This window comes from Rhinoraja longicauda, chromosome 30, assembly GCF_053455715.1.
Source record: "Rhinoraja longicauda isolate Sanriku21f chromosome 30, sRhiLon1.1, whole genome shotgun sequence".
NCBI classification, from domain to species: Eukaryota; Metazoa; Chordata; class Chondrichthyes; order Rajiformes; family Arhynchobatidae; genus Rhinoraja; species Rhinoraja longicauda.
The window spans coordinates 3,555,763-3,576,757 of record NC_135982.1 but is presented as its reverse complement, the minus strand read 5'-3'; the positions used below and the strand labels follow the sequence as shown (position 1 = coordinate 3,576,757).

At 45.4% G+C, this 20,995-nt stretch overlaps 1 protein-coding gene across 8 annotated transcripts in view; it reads left to right on the top strand.

The window, feature by feature from the left end:
* The window catches only part of acot7 (acyl-CoA thioesterase 7), a 288,577-nt gene extending 274,233 nt beyond the window's left edge, over positions 1–14,344 (top strand). For all 8 annotated transcript variants that reach the window (XM_078425338.1, XM_078425332.1, XM_078425337.1 and 5 more), the window contains one exon: positions 14,023–14,344. In XM_078425338.1, coding sequence (XP_078281464.1) covers positions 14,023–14,124 — 102 coding nt within the window. In that variant the 3' untranslated portion in view covers positions 14,125–14,344. The remainder of the gene's footprint in view (positions 1–14,022) is intronic.
* Positions 14,345–20,995: the final 6,651 nt, after the last annotated feature.

Below are 20,995 nucleotides of genomic sequence, written 5' to 3'. Positions count from 1 at the left end.
TATATAATTGATTGACTACAAGATTACAGGGTTGCTGTGAAACTTAATCTGTAGCCTTCTATGTCTTGGTGATATAAGTGCTCCGTACCTCTCGAATGCTGTACCGGCTCCAACACCATCTCTGGCAGTGCATTCCAGGTTCCCACCACTTTAGATAGTTCCTCTGTCCCTCCCATCCCCTCCTCCTTCCCAGTTCTCCCTCTATCTTCCTGTCTCCACCTATATCCATCCTTTGTCCCGCCCCCCGACATCAGTCTGAAGAAGGGTCTCGACCCGAAACGTCACCCATTCCATCTCTCCCGAGATGCTGCATGACCTGCTGAGTTACTCCAGCATTTTGTGAATAAACCAGGCTCCCACCACCATCTTTAAACCTCTTAACCTATGCCCTAAAACTAGGTCCTCAAGTTTTAGATGCCTCTGCTCTATGGAAAAATGTTCTATCCAGATCTTTGCTATGTTCCTCATAATCTTGTACAGCACTGTCTGGCGTCCCCTCCAACATTCCTGGCCAACTTTCTGCTCTTACTTTCCCTGCCTCAGCTTAGGTTGAAGTGTCAACCTGGAGCCTAAGACTCTCCTCCTCACTGTTCATCATCTGCAAACTTCCGAATCATACCTTGGGCATTCATCTCAAAACTATCAGAGTATATAACAAATGGCAAAGGCCCCACCATTAATCCATGTGATACACCACAGGTCATAGGCTTCTAATCACAAAACAATCCTCCATCATCACCCTGTCTCCTATCACTGAGAAAAATTTGGAAAAGAAATTGCCAACTTTTCCTGGATTCCTAGGGCTGTAACCTTCTGAACCAGTTTTGCAGTTTCATTGAAATAGATGCACTTGGATGTTAGCATGCTCAACAGGGTACATATATGGAGAATAAGCTGCTGGTTAAGAATTGTAGAATATGGTCATAGTCTCACAAGAAGGGCTGAGTTATTTTGGTCTGAAGTGAAGAGATTTTGTCACTTAGAATGTGATGAATCTGTATCCTGGAAACTTGTGGGTCCTCATTCATTGGCTGGCTTCAAAACAGGGTGAATGTACAGATGCTCTCCGAATTATGATGCTTCGACTTACAATATTTCGGCTTTGCGAAGGTGTAAACGGCAGTGACCCGTGGCGAGCCGCAGCTCGCTTCCGGCCACGTGATCACGTGTATTCAGTGCATTTCGACACGATATTTTCGGTTTCTGATGGGTTTCTCGGAGCGTAACCCCATGGTAAGCTGAGGAACACTTGTACACTGTCTCTTCCCCTGGGTTGGGGAATCAGGAACCAGAGAGCATAGGTTTAAGGTGAGAGGGGCGAGATTTAATAGGGACCCGAGGACCACCTTTTTCATCCAGTGGGTGGGTGGTGGATATTTGGAACGAGCTGACAGAGGAAGTAGTGGAGCCAGGTATGGTGGCAATGGGGCAGCACAGTGGTGCAGCAGTGGAGCCAGAGACCTGGGTTCCATCCTGACCAAGGGTGCTGTCTGTACTAGTTTGTACGTTCTCCCTGTGACTACGTGGGTTTTCTCCAGGTGCTCCGGTTTCCTCCCACACTCCAAAGACGTACAGATTTGTCGGTTAATTGGCTTTGGTCAGTTTGTAAATTGTCCCTCGTGTGTAGGATAGTGCTAGTGTTTGCTGGTTGGCGCGGACTCGGTGGGCTGAAGGGCCTGTTTCCATACTGCATTTCTAAAGTCTGAAGGTACCGTAGCAGCATTTAAAGGACACTTGGACATGTATAATATAAAGGAGGATAGCAAAAGTTTTTTTAGGTACGTGAAGAGGAAAAAAATAGTCAAGGCAAATGTGGGTCCCTTGAAGACAGAAGCAGGGGAATTTATTATGGGGAACAAAGAAATGGCAGACGAGTTAAACCGTTACTTTGGATCTGTCTTCACTGAGGAAGATACACACAATCTCCCAAATGTTCTAGGGGCCGGAGAACCTAGGGTGATGGAGGAACTGAAGGAAATCCACATTAGGCAGGAAATGGTTTTGGGTAGACTGATGGGACTGAAGGCTGATAAATCCCCAGGGCCTGATGGTCTGCATCCCAGAGTACTTAAGGAGGTGGCTCTAGAAATAGTGGAAGCATTGGAGATCATTTTTCAATGTTCTATAGATTCAGGATCAGTTCCTGTGGATTGGAGGATAGCAAATGTTATCCCACTTTTTAAGAAAGGAGGGAGAGAGAAAACGGGTAATTATAGACCAGTTAGTCTGACATCAGTGGTGGGGAAGATGCTGGAGTCAATTATAAAAGACGAAATTGCTGAGCATTTGGATAGCAGTAACGGGATCATTCCGAGTCAGCATGGATTTACGAAGGGGAAATCATGCTTGACAAATCTACTGGAATTTTTTGAGGATGTAACTAGGAAAATTGACAAGGGAGAGTCAGTGGATGTGGTGTACCTCGACTTTCAGAAAGCCTTCGACAAGGTCCCACATAGGAGATTAGTGGGCAAAATTAGGGCACATGGTATTGGGGGTAGGGTACTGACATGGATAGAAAATTGGTTGACAGACAGAAAGCAAAGAGTGGGGATAAATGGGTCCCTTTCGGAATGGCAGGCAGTGACCAGTGGGGTACCGCAAGGTTCGGTGCTGGGACCCCAGCTATTTACGATATACATTAATGACTTAGACGAAGGGATTAAAAGTACCATTAGCAAATTTGCAGATGATACTAAGTTGGGGGGTAGTGTGAATTGTGAGGAAGATGCAATAAGGCTGCAGGGTGACTTGGACAGGTTGTGTGAGTGGGCGGATACATGGCAGATGCAGTTTAATGTAGATAAGTGTGAGGTTATTCACTTTGGAAGTAAGAATAGAAAGGCAGATTATTATCTGAATGGTGTCAAGTTAGGAGGAGGGGGAGTTCAACGAGATCTGGGTGTCCTAGTGCATCAGTCAATGAAAGGAAGCATGCAGGTACAGCAGGCAGTGAAGAAAGCCAATGGAATGTTGGCCTTCGTAACAAGAGGAGTTGAGTATAGGAGCAAAGAGGTCCTTCTACAGTTGTACCGGGCCCTGGTGAGACCGCACCTGGAGTACTGTGTGCAGTTTTGGTCTCCAAATTTGAGGAAGGATATTCTTGCTATGGAGGGCGTGCAGCGTAGGTTCACTAGGTTAATTCCCGGAATGGCGGGACTGTCGTATGTTGAAAGGCTGGAGCGATTGGGCTTGTATACACTGGAATTTAGAAGGATGAGGGGGGATCTTATTGAAACATATAAGATAATTAGGGGATTGGACACATTAGAGGCAGATAACATGTTCCCAATGTTGGGGGAGTCCAGAACAAGGGGCCACAGTTTAAGAATAAGGGGTAGGCCATTTAGAACGGAGATGAGGAAGAACTTTTTCAGTCAGAGGGTGGTGAAGGTGTGGAATTCTCTGCCTCAGAAGGCAGTGGAGTCCAGTTCGTTGGATGCTTTCAAGAGAGAGCTGGATAGAGCTCTTAAGGATAGCGGAGTGAGGGGGTATGGGGAGAAGGCAGGAACGGGGTACTGATTGAGAGTGATCAGCCATGATCGCATTGAATGGCGGTGCTGGCTCGAAGGGCTGAATGGCCTACTCCTGCACCTATTGTCTATTGTCTATTTTCTATTGTCTATAATAGGAAATGATCGGAAGGATATGAGCCCAAGCAGGCAAAGGCTGCTAGCTTAGAAAGCATGAGGGCATGTTGGTCTGCAAGGATGAGTTAGGCCGAGGGGGGGGGTTCCATGATCGGGCAGTGGTCCGAATGGTGGAGTCTTGAGACATAGACTCCCTTTTCTAATGCTCTTTTGTTCTAAAGAATATCAGAACAAATCTGAGAACCCACAGCGCAGTGCGACAAGCGGCTTTCATTTTCTCTTCCAGTTCAGTTAAAAAAAAGATTTTTTTCCCTGCTATTTACTACCAGCATTAATTAGATTAAAACTTATGAAAGTGGACCGTGCACATTTTCCGAACCCTCGTGCCCAGTGCAGGGGACGGGCACTGTGCCGCAGTGTGCATGACTGTGCAACAGAACGTGTTACCGTTGGTGCCTGTGATATCAGGACATTTGTTCCTGCGTGTTACAGCAGTAAATGGCATGACTAACAGGATGAAACAGACACTCCAAAGCAGTTATACGGCATTTTAACACAGTAAGCATTCCACACAGAGACAAGTGGTGAGCATAAACCAAAGACAGTAAAACACATTTATTCCATCTCCTCTGCCTTTATTTTTAGCTCCATTTTTTGAAGACCCAGGTCTCCAGCACTGTGAGGCAGTGGCTCTACCAGCTGTGCCACTGTGCCATCTATAAGTTTTGTAGATCATAGATAAATACCCCAAGAGCCAAGGCATTGCAAAACATTGTCATTTCTCTGCCCCAGTTATTCTCTCATGACGTTTTCCATCAATCCGGAACTCCCAACTCTTGCTTCTCCCTCCTGATTTGTTGTTTTCAATATTTCTTCTTCTTGTGACAAGAGAAAGAAACTATTTTGAGATATTTTTCACAATTTCAGGGTTCAAGGTCAGCACTTAGTGGCCTTTTCTAATTTCCGGCTGCTCTGTTTTAGCATAGTCCAGAGATGCAGTGCCCTCTGTGAGTGTGGGGACCCAACACAGACAGTGGAGCGCATCGTCACCAGTTGCCCCAAATACCGCCCACCGAATGGTGAACCACGTCTGATTGACCTGGACGATGACACGTTGGCCTGGCTCGCCTCAACGGAGCTGCAGGTCTAAAAGACATAGGACAGAAGAAGAAGAGATACAGCGCAGAAACAGGCCCTTCGGCCCACCGAGTCTGTACCAAACAGCGATCCCTGAACACTAATTCCATCCTACACTACACCAGGGACAATTTACAACTATACCAAGCCAATTAACCTACAAACCTGCACGTCTTTGGAGTGTGGGAGGAAACTGGAGCACCCGGAGAAAACCCACGCAGGTCACGGGCAGAATGAACAAACAAGCACCGTGCAGATAAGCCCCCGTGGTCAGGATCGAACCCGGGTGTCATAGAAACATAGAAACAGAGTGGTGTAAGGCAGTAGCTTCACCGCTACGCCACTGGGCTGTTATCAAACTGCGTACAGTGGGAATAAAAATCTATCTTAGGATGATGTGCTATTTACATTACATCCACTAATGTCATCCCATCCGTCCACTCCATGCGACCACACATGTCTGTCCATCTGCACATTTACAATTCTTGACCATGACCTGACCACAGTGCTAATGCCAACTCGGAGTTTGTCCTTCCAAACTTTGCCAAATATTTTGTCATGGACTAAATGTCTTTTTATAAGTTAATGACTTCTCTGTCTGCAGAAACTGGAAACACGACAAAAACCCATGCATTACCCAGTCCTGGCATAGCCCGAGAGTTACTTGTGACTTTATTACAAGCTGGCACGTCCCCAGCTCATCTCATATGAATCATGATCATTATAAGTCTTGTATTTACGTCCTGAGTAATTAAACAGAGGGCAGGCACGCTTCAAAGAAATAACACTAAGCGTTTATCAAGTAAACCTTCCGAACATGGGGCCAAAGCATGCTGCCTCCTGCATGTGGCCCAGTAGATTACTCCAGGAAGATAGACACACAATGCTGGAGTAACTCAGCGGGACACGCAGCATCTTTGGAGAGAAGGAATGGGTGATGTTTTGGGTCGAGACCCTTCAGACTGAGAGTCAGGGGAGGGGGAGATACAGAGATAAGGAAGTGTAAGGTGTGAGATCGAGACATCAAAGGGGGTAGAGATCAAGGAAAATGTAGAATAGATTATTGTTAGCTGTGGAAGGTGTCAACAAAGCAAACAGAGATAAGATGTAATCAGTTGGACTGGCCGGAGAACTGGGAAGGTGGAGAGGGGAAACAAGGGTAACTTGAAGTTAGAGAAGTCAATGTTCATACAGGTGGGGTGTAAGCTGCCCAAGCAAAATATGAGGTGCTGTTCCTCTAATTTGTGCTGGGCCTCACTCTGACAATGGAGGAGGCCAAGGACAGAAAGGTCAGTGTGGGAATGGGAGGGGGAGTTAAAGTGTTTAGCAACCGGGAGATCAGCTATGTACATTATTCCAGTGCATTTGCTAATTGGGGATCGGGGGTATGGTGATAATCTACTCGACGGTGTGGAAGGAAAATAATTTATCTGTGTTAACAATGAACATATGTGACAATAAAAAGCACTGTTAATTATTGACACTATTGAGACATTATTCTGCAGAAGAAAGGAAGATTAACTGGGTTGAGAGAGTGGAAATCATATGGAGGCTTTTAGTAAAGGTTTGGAGATAAAGGAAAATGTGTTTATTACCTGAACAACAAAGGTGAAAATTCGAAGCATTACTCTGCACACAGAGTGCTTTGCAACAGGTAGCTCTGAAGAAATGTCCCATAACAGTTTAAAAGGAATTTAGGTAAGTATTTGAAAAGAGCATAAACAGAAACAAGATTACAAGATTAGTGAGTATGCACCAGTCAAAAATAACATTCTGATTGTTCTCTAGCTGAGCTGTGATTCCATAAAATATTACTCAATGGAGACGTGATTCACTTTGTTTTCCTTCAGAGTTCTGTCCCATAGAATTCTGGTCAATAAATGTGTAGAAGGCCCCATCCTTTATAATTACAGAATCGGTTATTGATCATTTTTTAACTGGAACTGAATATCATTCACAATACCTGTGCAGTGCAGTGTCAGTATTCTTCCTGAAGGTGTGTGTCTGCGTGCGTGTGTGCGTGTGCGCACGTGTGTGTGTGTGCGCGTGCATGTGTGTGTGTCCGTGTGCATGTGTGTGTGTCCGTGTGCGTGTGTGTGTCTTTCCCATACCACGGCATACTTGGAATGATATGCTTTTGTTTCCGAGCTTCTCCAATGCTGTAAACACATCAGGGCTCAATGTGTGCCGGCAAATGAAAATGCAAATGAAACTTACAAGAAATTACCCAAAACAGTCTTGCAATTATCCAGAGAGCTTAAACTTGGGTGAACTGGAATAAATGGATGTAAAACGTATTTGCCTACTGCCACACCAGGTCAACGGTGAGTGTGATCTCACTGGCTCTTCACTTAGCACTGGATCACTTGGACAATAAAAACACATATGCCACGCTGTTGTTCATAGACTACAGCTCAATGTTCAACACTATCATTCCTTCCAAGCTGGTTACCAAGCACACGGAACTTGGTTTCTGTGCATCACTCTGAAAATGAGTGAGTCTCTGTGCATCACTCTGCAAATGAATCCTTGACTTCCTCATCAACAGACCACAGTCTGTACATATTGGCCGCAACACTTGATCCTCGATAACCATCGATACAGGAGCACCTCAAGGCTGTGTGCTCAGCCCCCTGCTCTACTCAAGCTATGCTCACAACTGTGTAGCTGAACACTGTTCCAACTCCATCTTCCAATTCGCCGACAACACCGCCATTGTTGGACGTATTGCAGATGACGATGAGTCAGTGTGTAGGAGGGAGAGTATTTGGTCGACTGATCAAATGGTGCCAAAACAACAAGCTTGCTCTCAACGTCAGTGATAGCAAGGAACTGATTGTGGACGTTGGAAGAGGAAGGTCGAGGATCCACAAACCTGTCTTCATCGATGGTACAGTGGTGAAGAGAATCAAGAACGTCAAATTCCTGGGCGTTAATATATCTCTGAAGATCTGTCCTGCACCCAGCACATTGATGCAGTCATACAGAAAGCCCATCAACACCTCTACTTCATTAGAAGTTTGAGGAGATTCGATATGTCAATGAATACTCTCTTGAACGACTACAGACTCTGTACTCTGTCTCTGCCTGGTCTCGGGTCTGCAAAGCCTCAGACTGGAAGTCCGTGCAGAGAGTGGTGAGGACGGCTGAGAAAATCATCGAGACTTCACTTCCTTCCATCCAGGACATTGCACATAAACGCTGCGTATCCAAGGCCAACAACATCATTAAAGACCCCACCCATCTCCATCATGGACTGATCACCCTGTGCTACTCTCTGGTCAAAGGTACTGCAGCACACGGAGCAGAACAGCCAGGTTCTGCAATAGCTTCTTCCCCCGAGCCATCAGACTCTTGAATTCACAATGATCCACCGCCATTATTTTATGTGCGAGTTACTTATTTTTATTATTTTTTTTAATCAATTTTTATTATTTGGTGTTACATTGTGAGCCAGTTGCAACGGAATTTCGTACAAATATACTCGTCTGTATAGTTTTGAATGACAATAAAGTTATATTCACAAAATGCTGGATTAACTCAGCAGGTCAGGCAGCATCTCAGGAGAGAAGGAATGGGCGACGTTTCGGGTCGAGACGGTCTGAAGAAGGGTTTCGACCCGAAACGTCGCTCATTCCTTCTCTCCTGAGATGCTGCCTGACCTGCTGAGTTACTCCAGCATTTTGTGAATAAATACCTTCGATTTGTACCAGCATCTGCAGTTATTTTCTTATACATAAAGTTATATTCATTCATTCATTAGCTGGACAGTAGTGAGCATATTGACTGGTTGCATCGCGGCCTGGTTCAGCAACTCAAACGCCCAGGAACAAAGAAGATTGCACCTCTGACCTCCCTACCATCGAAGGGATGTACAGGAGTGTCTACCTCAAAAAGGTAGCCAGCATCATTAGAGACCCACACCATCATGGTCACACTCTCAATTCATTCCTGCCGTCGGGAAGAAGGTACAGGAATTGAAAACTCTAACATCCAGGTTCATGAGCAAGCTTCTTCCCTACAACCATCAGGCTATTAAATACTGTAACCTCTAGTTATGGTGTTTACAGAGTGCTCTGTTTACATATCTGTTGTGCTGCTGCAGTTAAGAATTTCATTTTTCTGTTTCGGGACATATGACAATAAAACATTTTTGACTCTTGACTTGTGTAGGATGTAGACTCAAAAGAGAAGCACAAGATTGAAACTATGGAGAAAAATATAGCATCTTTAGCAACAAACCATGCTCACAAGGTAGTTCTCAGGAATGTAATCAGATAGATTGTAAGCTAATGGAATGGAAGTTCTGGGTAATACTAGACAGTCAGAACCCTTTTCCCAGGATGGGAATATCAAACACAAGAGGGCACAGCTTTAAGGTGAGAGGGGCAAAGTTTAATGTGCAGAGCATGTTTTTTTTACACAGAGGGTGGTGAGTTCCCAGAACATGCTGCCAGGAGTGGTGGTGGAGGCAATTACCACAGTAGATTTAAGACTTTTGGATAGGCACATGGATGTGAATGGATTGGAGGGATGTTGATCATGTGCAGGTGGATACGAGTTGGTCTTGGCATCATGTTTGGCACACATCGTGCTCCTGCGCTGTACGGTTTTATGTTTGATGTTCTTTGAAAGGTTTTAAATAGAGTGCGAGATCGTAGGATTGTTATTGTTATTATAGCAGTAATGGGAGAGTGAAGGACAGTGTGGACAAACCATGTCAAAGGCTGCAGAAGAAGATGAGAGGAGAGAGCACCATGAAAAATGCCATTATAGGACAATGACCTGCCATAGACAATAGCGGCACAGTGGCACAGTGCCAGAGACCCGGCTTCAATCCTGACCATGGGTGTTGTCTGTGTGGAGTTTGCACGTTCTCCCTGTGACCAAGTGGTTTCTTCCAGGGGCTCCAGTTTTCTCCCACATCTCAAAGACGTGCAGATTTGTTAGTTAATCGGCCTCTGGAAATTGCCTCCAGTGTGTAGAAAGTGGATTCAAAAATGGGATAACATAGAACTAGTGTGATCAATAGTTGGTATGGACTTGGTGGGCCGAAGGGCCTGTTTCCATACTGTATCTCTAAACTAAACTAAATAATATGCATACCAAGACATTTTTGTCTACAAAAAAGCACTGGAGGTAGAGATAATAATAGATTTGAAAGTAAGAAAGGGAGCTGTTACTATTTGAGGGAAGTTGGTCAACAGTACATTAGCTGGAGGAAGTGGGAGGTGGGCTTGATGTGCTTGGATGGGACAATGAGACATGAGGAAATAAATTGGGTTGAGAGTTAGGCAAGGGGGAGCCTAGAGCTGGGTGCAGTGGTAATTGGTGGGGACAGTGGTTAGATGAAAGGGGAGGGGGAAATAATAGAAGCAATTCTTTGTTAAGGCTGATATTTAATGACAAACAAATATATGCAGAGTGCACATTGGGGTAAACAGGAGTGCTGGTAGTGAAGCAATGAAGGAAGCAGATTACAGGGGCAGCAGTGAGTGATGCTTTGAGAAGGTGTGCTGTGATTAGGCCCAATGAATGTGCCGAGAAGGGAAATGAGTGAGAGAGAGAAGGATGGAACCATTGGAGAGATGATGGGAGCCTTGGTGGACAATGACCAGGGGGAAGCAAGGGGACTCTGTGGGTTTATAATGGAAGGTTCAATGAATAGGCTGGGATAGTTGTAGGGTGCAGCGAGAAGTACAAAATGGCTGAGTGAATGTCAGAGATTTCACTACTTCCTCCATAATTCCCAGCTCAAAACTGCTGAGGAGATCCTTTGCTGTGCTTGACATTGAAGCACTAAATATGTGCTGGGCTTGGTAGTTTAACTCATGACCCAGTGGTTATCACTCATCATGTTTAATGGTGCTTTCTCTCGGTGCCCCAATTGACAGAGTAATTGTGTGGCTAAGAGCCTCTTGACCTTGTCCCCAACTACACCTGCATTATATTCAGTGACAAATACATGGTTGAATAATGTTTGTGAAATGACACTTGAAATTCATTCTATTATGCTGCCAAAAATGTGTCAAGTGTAGCATACTTCAGCTGGCATTGAGAGAATCGCACAGGGGGGGGATCTGCTCTATTTTCCAGTGAGATTCAGATCAGTAAATTGGAGTGCTCACCAACACATTCAATTGCATTGTTAAGATATGCTTTGCTATTTATTTCCATTGCTGCAGTTAACAATTAGGCTTTAAGTGATGTTTGTCATTGTGGTCATTAATATGTGCCTTCTTCCAATTAGTTGGGAGCATGCAGAAGGTAGCAAAGTGACCTTATAGAATCGTGGAGTTATTGCCCCTCCAAAGGTCTACAGCGCCCCACATTCTCCTCCCCTTTCCCGTCCCCTTCCCGGGACAAAGTCCCACCCCCTCCCCTCCACCGGGCGGCACGGTGGCGCAGCGGCAGAGTTGCTGCCTTACAGCGAATGCAGCGCCGGAGACTCAGGTTCGATCCTGACTACGGGTGCTGTACTGTACGGAGTTTGTACATTCTCCCCGTGACCTGCGTGGGTTTTCTCTGAGATCTTCGGTTTCCTCCCACACTCCAAAGACATGCAGGTTTGTAGGTTAATTGGCTGGGCAAATGTAAAAATTGTCCCTAGTGGGTGTAGGATAGTGTTAATTTGCGGGGTTCGCTAGGCGGCGCGGACCCGGTGGGCCGAAGGGCCTGTTTCTGCGCTGTATCTCTAAATCTAAAAATCCCCTGACATCAGTCTGAAGAAGGGTCTCAACCCGAAACGTCACCCATTCCTTCTCTACCAAGATGCTGCCTGACCCACTGTGACTCCAGCATTTTGTGTCTACCTTCGATTTAAACCAGCAACTGCAGTTCTTTGCTACACATCCAGCCAGTTCCGCCCTTCCTAACAAGCATAATCTCTCAGCTCTGGTGTCACCCTTGTAGATCTTTTACACATCTTCTCCACAGCTTCTTCTTGAAGGTTTAGGTTTATTGTTGTCACGTTGTGCCGAGACACAGTGAAAAGTTTGTTTTGCATGCCATCCAAACAGGTCATATATACTATGCATAGATACAATCAAGTCAAACAGGTACATTAGTTAGAAAAAGGGGAAGATACTGTATAGAGTGCAAATGTAGTTCTCATCATTGTAGCGCACCAGTTCCACAGACAGTCCAATGTCCGCAATGGGGCGGAGGTGAATCGGACAGTACCCTGGCTTGTGGAAGGACTGCTCAGAAGCCTGATCACAGAGGGGAAGGAGCTGTTCCTGAGTCTGGTGGTGCGCGCTTTCAAGCTTCTGTACCTACTGCTGGATGGGAGCGGGGAGCAGGAATGACTCAGGTGGCACCAGCCCTTGATTATGACGACTGGAACTATGAACAAGTTTTTAAGTCAAATTTAATATACATTTTATGCTTTCCAATTACAACGCTTAAGAAACAAAGCAAAGGTTCTGTTTGCTTTCATTATGGATTTATTAACCTGCTACTTTCAGTGGCCTCACAAACGGGAGCTGGGATATGGAGACTCAAGAAACTGCAGATGCTGGGATCTTGAGTCAAAACAGTGCTGGAGTAACTCGGCAGGTCAGGCATCATCTGTGGAAGGAATGGATGGGCAACATTTCGGGCTGAGACCCTTCTTCAGACTAATTCTGAATACATGCCTCTCAAACCTGCTCAGCCATTCAATTAACCATTAGCCCAAACTAATTTTCTTATCCAGTCCCAACAAAATCAGATTCCCGATCTACCTTATCCTTGAATAAACTTAATGACTCAGCATCCATTAGAATCAATTTAATCAACTTACTTATTTACTTAAGACTTTCTATTTGCCCACAAATTAATTGTCACAATTAAATCTATTTTAAAGATAAAGGCTCAGTGCAGCATTATTTAATTTGACAAAACCTTTGGATTGCTCTAAATCTCCATGTTGCCAGGGGCACCCCCATGCAGTGAAACTTCATGTCTGCTGTCCAATCAAAGGTTTTAACAAGCTAATGGATCTCCCATGGTCTCATTCACAGAGGCACAGAAATTGTTTTGTATCATTAAAGGCCTGTTTTATTCAAGGTACCTGGAGGTAGATTTCATTGTGTGCAAGGCTAAAGTTGCTGTGTGCAATAGAGCAGGCATGCACACAAAAACATTCACAAAATGTAGTTTAGAGATACAGCACGGAAACAGGCCCTTCAGCGCACACGTTCACGCACACCATCACTCACACCATCACTCACACCATCACGCACACCATCACTCACACGTTCACGCACACCATCACTCACACCATCACGCACACCATCACTCACACGTTCACGCACACCATCACTCACACCATCACGCACACCATCACTCACACGTTCACGCACACCATCACTCACACGTTCACGCACACCATCACTCACACCATCACTCACACCATCACTCACACCATCACGCACACCATCACTCACACCATCACTCACACGTTCACGCACATCATCACGCACACCATCACTCACACCATCACTCACACCATCACGCACATCATCACTCACACCATCACTCACACCATCACTCACACCATCACGCACACCATCACTCACACCATCACTCACACCATCACTCACAGGAGGTCTATGTTATCCCACTTTCTTGTTCACCTACACACTCAGGGCAATTTACAGAGGCAGATAAACCTACAAACTCGCACCTCTTTGGGATGTCGGAGGAAACCGGAGCACCTGGAGAGAACCCACGCGGTCAGAGGGAGAACGTGCAAACCATACAGTCAGCACCCGAGGTCAGGATCGAACCCTGGGCTTTGGTGCTGTGAGGCAGCAGCTCTACCCGCTGCTCCTGTGTGGCCGAATTGAAGTGTCTCCTCAGGCAAGGCATAACCAGGGCAGACCCGAAACATCACCTGTCCCTCTTACCAGACATGATGATGCCTGACCCACTGAGTTGTTCCCACATCTCCTGTGGCATTGCTCGTTGTGAATCAAGTGATTTGTCAGAACAGCCAGCGATGCCGTACGATGTTGTTAATTGACATTGTTTTCTCTCCCAGGGCAGCTGTAGGAAACATATTGTGCTCTTAAGCTCATCGTCAATGCTAAAGGACGCTAACAATGCACAGCCTCACATTCTTTACTTGTGGAGAAACAAGGCTGCATGTCAATGGAAAATAACTCATGCTATCTCCCCAATCTTATTAAAGCAGCTTTTACCATCCCAGGTCAAACAATGATCCTGAACTACCCACTCCCCCAGCCCCCACCTCAACTGACCAGAATGCAGAAGCAATGAATGTGACAATTATTTTTTTAATAATTAACAGGTTGAAACAGAAGATGAGAAGAACAGGTTTGAAGAAGGAAAGAACAGGTACCTCCAAACCAAAGCCAAGCGGACAAGTGAAGCAGCGAAGTGCCAACGTTAGTCAGATCTTCAATAGCCTGACACAACTAGCAAGAACCAACTCACCTATGCCACAACATTACTTAAAAGTATCTTAATCTTAAATGTTAACCAAAGCACTGTTGTATTTAAGGGAAACCCTGCATTCCATTGATGTTCCTGTTCTTGTCGTTGGACATATTATATTATTGAAGTTTATCGTTACAGAATAAATGCTGCCAGGCCTTGGCTTGTTGTGTCAATGCTTGTCTCATTTATTTTATTATCTTAATACAATATTTTCACACTTTCCCCAACCCTCTTTAAACAGTTCTCTCCCCCGCACTGAAGTGCCAATCCTGACATCCGTCTGAAGAAGGATTCAGACCCAAAACGTCACCTATCTATCTATATGTAATTAAAAGAAACTGCAGATGCTGGTTGATACCAAAGAAAGACACAAAGTGCTGGAGTAACTCAGCAGGGTCATGCAGCATTTCTGGAGAAAATGGACAATGGACGTTTCGGGCCCGATCTGTTTCAGGTCCTGAGTTACTCCAGCATTTTGTACTTATCTTCCGTCACCTATCCATGTTCTGACCGGCTGAGTTACTCCAGCACTTTTGTGTCTTGTTTGTAAAGCAGCATTTGCAGTTCCTTTTTTAGCTAATTCTGTTCAGTTGGTTCTAAAGGGCAGGCACGGCCGAAAACAAACTCCAAAGATAGACACAAAATGCTGGAATAACTCAGCGAGACAGGCAGCATCTCTGGGGAGAAGGAATGGGTGACGTTTTCGGTCGAGACCCTTCAGACTGAGTCAGGGGAGAGGGAGTCACAGAGATAAGCAAGTGTAAGAGTTCAAAAGAGATAAAGCTCAAGGAAAATGTAGAATAGATCATTGAAGGTGACAATAAAGCAATTGGAGATGTAATGTAATCAGGGTGACAGCCAGACTGGTGGGAGAGATGGGAAGGGGGAGGGATGGAGAGAGAGGGAAAACAGTCGTTACTTGAAGTTAGAGAAGTCTATGTTCATACCGCTGGGGTGTAAGCTGCCCAAGCGAAATATGAGGTGCTGTTCTCCAATTTGCGCTGGGCCTCACTCTGACAGTGGAGGAGGCCCAGGACAGAAAGGTCAGTGTGGGAGTGGGAGGGGGAGTTAATGTGAAGGTCTGCTTCTGCTATTCCGAGCTGTGGGAAATGATTTGCCTCCAGTTAATATCTCATGTAAAATAGTACCACTGGCACAGAGTGTTCCTCAGCGCTGCATTGAAATGCCGTCCTGGATTACATGTACGTCTCTAGGAATCGACATCTTAACCCAGAGGCGAGACTCTTTGCTCTCTGAACCAACGTACACAGCTCAGTTTTTAAGTATGTAGGAAATAACCGCAGATGCTGGTTTACATCGAAGATAGACACAAAATGCTGGAGTAACTCAGCAGGTCAGGTAGCTTCTTTGGGAAGAAGGAATGGGAGATGTTTCGGGTTAAGACCCTTCTTCCTTTAGTAAAGATGAGGGGGTGGGGACCTGAAACACAGAAGTAGTTGAAGAGCAGAAACAATAGGTATTCCAGGGCAGTTCTGTTTATGGATTTTGGGGAGAAGGTTTAGTTTAGTTTAGAGATAAAGCGCGGAAACAGGCCCTTCGGCCCACCGGGTCTGAGCCAACCTGCGATCCCCGCACATTAACACTATCCTACACACTAGGGACTATTTTTACATTTATCAAGCCAATTAACCTACATACCTGCACGTCTTTGGAGTGTGGGAGGAAACCGAAGATCTCGGAGAAAACCCACGCAGGTCACGGGGAGAACGTACAAACTCCGCACAGACAGCACCCGTAGTCGGGATGGAACCCGGGTCTCCGGCGCTGCATTCGCTGTAAGGCAGCAACTCTACCGCTGCACCACCGTGGTAAAACCTTTTTTAAGTACTTTCACGAGGTAAGACATTGGACATGCACTGTAGCCAAGGCAAAGTACAGGTGCCAGCCTGTTAGTAATTGTTTCACCAATGACAATGATGAAGACTTTGAAGGCAACCTACAGAATAATAATAATAAATAATAATACATTTTATTTGTCATTTGTGGGTTGGCACAGTGTCAACGGTACAATGAAATGTATTTGACAAGACAACGGGTCACCTCAGCAATAATATTCCAAGGATAAATAAGATAAAAATGACATTAGTAATGTAAAAAGACAATATTACAAATAGCTAAAAAGACAATATTAAAATAATCAACATATATGATGCGAAATGTGTTTATGAGTTCAGAAGCCTGATGGCCTGATGGTAGAAACTGTTCTTAAGTCTGGTGGTACGTGCAGCCATACTCCTGTATCGTCTGCCTGACGGTAACAGCCTGCGTGCTGGGTGGCTGTGGTCCTTGATGATGCTGCGTGCCTTCCGCAGGCACCGCCGGTAGAAAATGTCCCGAATGGCCGGGAGGCAGTTGCCAGTGATGTGCTGTGCCGTCTTCACCACCCTCTGTAGTGATTTGTGGCTGTGGGCAGAACAGTTCCCGTACCAGACTGTAATGCAGCCCGTCAGCAGGCTCTCGATGGTGCATCTGTAGAAGTTTGTGAGGATGCTGGCGTTCATGCCAAACTTCCTCAGTCTTCACAGGAAAAAGAGCCGCTGGTGGGCCTTCTTTGTTATTGTGTCCGTGTGCAGTGTCCAGGAAAGATGGTTACACAATGAACTTGATGCACTGAGAAACATGACTAATTTATTGACTGATGGAACAGGTTCAAAGAGCCACATTGGCCATTGTCCCATCAGTCCCATTCCCTCACATACTCCCTGCTATCTATTCTCATCAACTCTCATCACTATAGTCTAACTTAGCATCATGTTTGGCCCATTCCTGTGCTGTACTATTCTATGTGTCGGAAGGAACTGCAGATGCTGGTTTACATCAAAGATCGACACAAAATGCTGGAGTAACTCTGGAGAGAAGGAATAGGCGATGTTTCATGTCAAGGCCCTTTGGTTGAGTTTAGTTTCAAGATACAGCACGGAAACAGGCCCTTCGGCCCACCGAGTCCGCACCAACCAGCGATCCCCGCACATACTATCCCACACACACTAGGGACAATATTTTAAAACATTAATACCAAGCCAAATAACTACAAACCTCTACATCTTTGGATGGAGGGAAGAAACTGAATATTTCAGAGATAGCCCATGCAGGACACGCGGAGAACGTACAAACTCCGTACAGACTAGCACTCGTAGTCAGGATTCAACCAGGGTCCCTGGCCCTGTAAGTCGGTAGCTTTACCACTGCCGCAACATCGGAAGAAGGGTTTTGACTCGAAACGTAGCCTATTTTTCTCCAGAGATGCTGCCTGTACTACATTCTATGTACACAGTTAACTTACCATCTTGCACAACCTTAGGATGTTGGAGGAAAGTGGAGCACTCAGAGAATAACACACCTGGTTACAGAACAAACGTGCAAACTCCACATGGACAGTTCCCAAGGTCAGGGTGAAAGCCTAGGTGACTGGGGCTGGGAGATGGCAGCACTACCAGCTGCACCACCCTGCTGGCCGATTCCATTCTGAAACATTTGATATAATGGAAGGAGTTTCCAGATGCGTTTCCTCTTTTCATCTCTGCTGTTTTACATAGGGAAATGTAGCAGCCAATTTGTACACAGCCAGACCCCATAAACAACAACATAATCCATTCAGTAGAGGATTCCTGTGGCAGGCACAATATTGCCATGGAGAGGTTAAAACTACCACTATATCTATCTACCAAAATATACGCAAAAATATTCTGGTTAGACAGTGCTGGAGGGAGGCATTCGTGGGACAATGGGCCCTTGATCTTCACTGCACAGTTGTGGGTTCATGTTTACCATTGTCACGTGCACTGAGGTACAGTGAAAGGCTTTGTTGTACATGCCATACAATCAGATCAGAAAATACAACACATAAATAGAATCGTCAAACTCAAGTACAACAGGTAGAACAAAGGGAAGACCCAAAGTGCAGGGATATAGATCTCAGCATTGTAGCCTAACAGTCATCGAGTCATGCAGCTTGGAACCAGGCCCTTCAGCCCAACCTGTCCACGCCAACCAAGATGCTCCATCTACACGAATCCCACCTGGCCACGTTTGGTCAATATCCCTCTAAACATTTCCTGCCCAGGTACCTGCCCCAATGTTTTTTAAATGTTGTTATGCCTTGACTACCTCCTCTGACATCTTGTTCCATATACCCACCACCTTCTGTGCATAAAAGCTGCCCCTCAGGTTCCTATTCCATGTCCCCCCTCTCACCCTAAACCTACCTCCTTTGGTTCTCGATTCCCCTACTCTGGGTAAAAGACACTGTGCATCGACCCGATCTATTCCCCTCATGAAGTTAAACATTTTTTGTCTACCTTCGATTTATACCAGCATCTGCAGTTTTTTTCCTGCACTTCCTAAACACCACTATAAGATCACCCCTCAGCCTCCTGCGGTCCAAGGAATAAAGTCCTAGCCTGCCCAACCTCTCCCTAAAGCTCAGGTCCTCAAGTTCTGACAACATCCTCTTCAATTCCATGGATAATGTCCATAGTCTGCAATAGGGTAGAGGTGAATCGGACAGTACCCTAGTCTGTTGTAGGACTGTTCAGATGCCTGAAAACAGAGGGAAAGAAACTGTTCCTGAATCTGATGGTGTGCGCGTTTAGGCCTCTGCCCGACAGGAGCACGGTGATGCAGCAGTCGAGTCGCCGCCTTACAGCGCCAGGGACCCGGGTTCAATCCTGACAGCGGGTGCCGTCTGTACGGAGTTTCTACCTGCTCCCCGTGACTTGCGTGAGTTTTCTCTGGGTGCTCCGGTTCCCTCCCGCCAAAGATGTACAGGTTTGTAGGTTAATCGACTTGGTATAATAATTATAATGGGGAGAAGGCAGGCACGGGTTACTGATTGTAGATGATCAGCCATGATCACAATGAATGGCGGTGCTGGCTCCAAGGGGCAAATGGCCTCCTCCTGCACCTATATTCTATGTTTCTATAAATTGTCCCTAGTGTGAGTGTGTGAGGATCGCTGGTCGGCACGGACTCAGTGGGTCAAAGTGCCTGGTTCTGCGCTGTATCTCTAAACTAAACTAAACTAAAGTAAAGGAGTAGGGAGAAGAAGGAATGACGGGGGTGGGACAGGGTTTTGATCATGTTGGATGCTTCTCCAAGGCATTGCGAAGTGTAAACATAGACGTAGACATAGGAAATAGGTGCAGGAGGAGGCCATTTGGCCCTTTGAGCCAGCACCGCCATTCATTGTGATCATGGCTGATCATCCACAATCAGTAATCTGTGCCTGCCTTCTCCCCATATCCCTTGATTCCACTAGGCCCTAGAGCTCTATCTAACTCTCTTTTAAATTCATCCAGTGAATTGGCCTCCACTGCCTTCTGTGGCAGAGAATTCCACAAATTCACAACTCTCTGGGTGAAAAAGTTTCTTCTCACCTCAGTTTTAAATGCCTCCCCTTTATTCTTAGACTGTGGCCCCTGGTTCTGGACTCCCCCAACATTGGGAACATTTTTCCTGCATCTAGCTTGTCCAGTCCTTTTATAATTTTATACGTCTCTATATGATCCCCTTTCATCCATCTAAACTCCAGTGAATAAAAGCCCAGTCTTTCCAATCTTTCCTCATATGACAGTCCCTCCATCCCAGAGATTAACCTCGTGAACCTACGCAGCGCTGCCTCAATAGCAAGCACATCCTTCCTCAAATTATGAGACCAAAACTGCACACAATACTCTAGATGTGGTCTCACCAGGGCCCTATACAACTGCAGAAGGACCTCCTTGCTCCTAAACTCAAACCCTCTCGTTATGAAGGTCAACATTCCATTAGCTTTCTTCACTGCCTGCTGTACCTGCACGCTTACTTTCAGTGACTGGTGCACAAGGACACCAAGGTCTCGTTGCACTTCCCCTTTGCCTAATCTGACACCATTGAGATAATAATCAGCTTTACGAAGCATCATTACATCCATTAATGGAGGGGAAACAAGTGGTTTTCATCAGCAACTGTCCAATTCTCCAGGAATGTTGACTGTCGCAACCAGGAAAATCTCTTCTAATAAGAACAACATTATAGTAATGGAGGAAAGGTCCTTCCTTCACTCCGCTGCACCTGGAGAACAAATGTTCCACATTTGACAGCGGGAGCGGTGAAGTAAATTCCACAGAGTAATATCTCTCATCTTACAAAGGGTCCCTGAAGAATAGATGTTCCATTAGCTTTCCCTTCATGCACTGAGTTTGATAAATGAACTACATGCACTGCCTTGTTGAAGTACACTTCGTTTTTGGTGTACGGGTGGCAATTAATCTTCATTAAAACAAATATCAAAATATCTGTATTACTTTGACAGAGGGTGAAGCAGACTTTTAAATAATTCCTCCAAATCTGAACGGTTACATGGGCCTGCTAGAATCAGATGCAGTAAATGCAGTGAAGTCGATTATTGGTGAAATGATCATTGCAATTTAGACTCTACCCCTGTCCAATTTGTTTTGGATTTTAAACAAATGGTTCACAGAAAAAAATTGAGCATCAAAGAAAGCTTTTATCTTGATTAATTTTTGATTAAAAGCCAGACATTAACATTAACTGAGATTCAATGGCCCTGGGGCCACCCAAAACCACTTACAACCAATGAGGTAGTGGTGAACGCTGGTGTGACGTGGCATTCAGTCAGAGACTCTGCACACTGCAAGCTCCAACAAACACTGAGGTGATAATGAGAAGAATTTGTTTATGGTGTAGGTTAGACGTAAATTCATAAGTGTAGGAAAATAACTGCAGATGCTGGTACAAATCGAAGGTATCACAAAATGCTGGAGTAACTCAGCGGGTCAGGCAGCATCTCAGGAGAGAAGGAA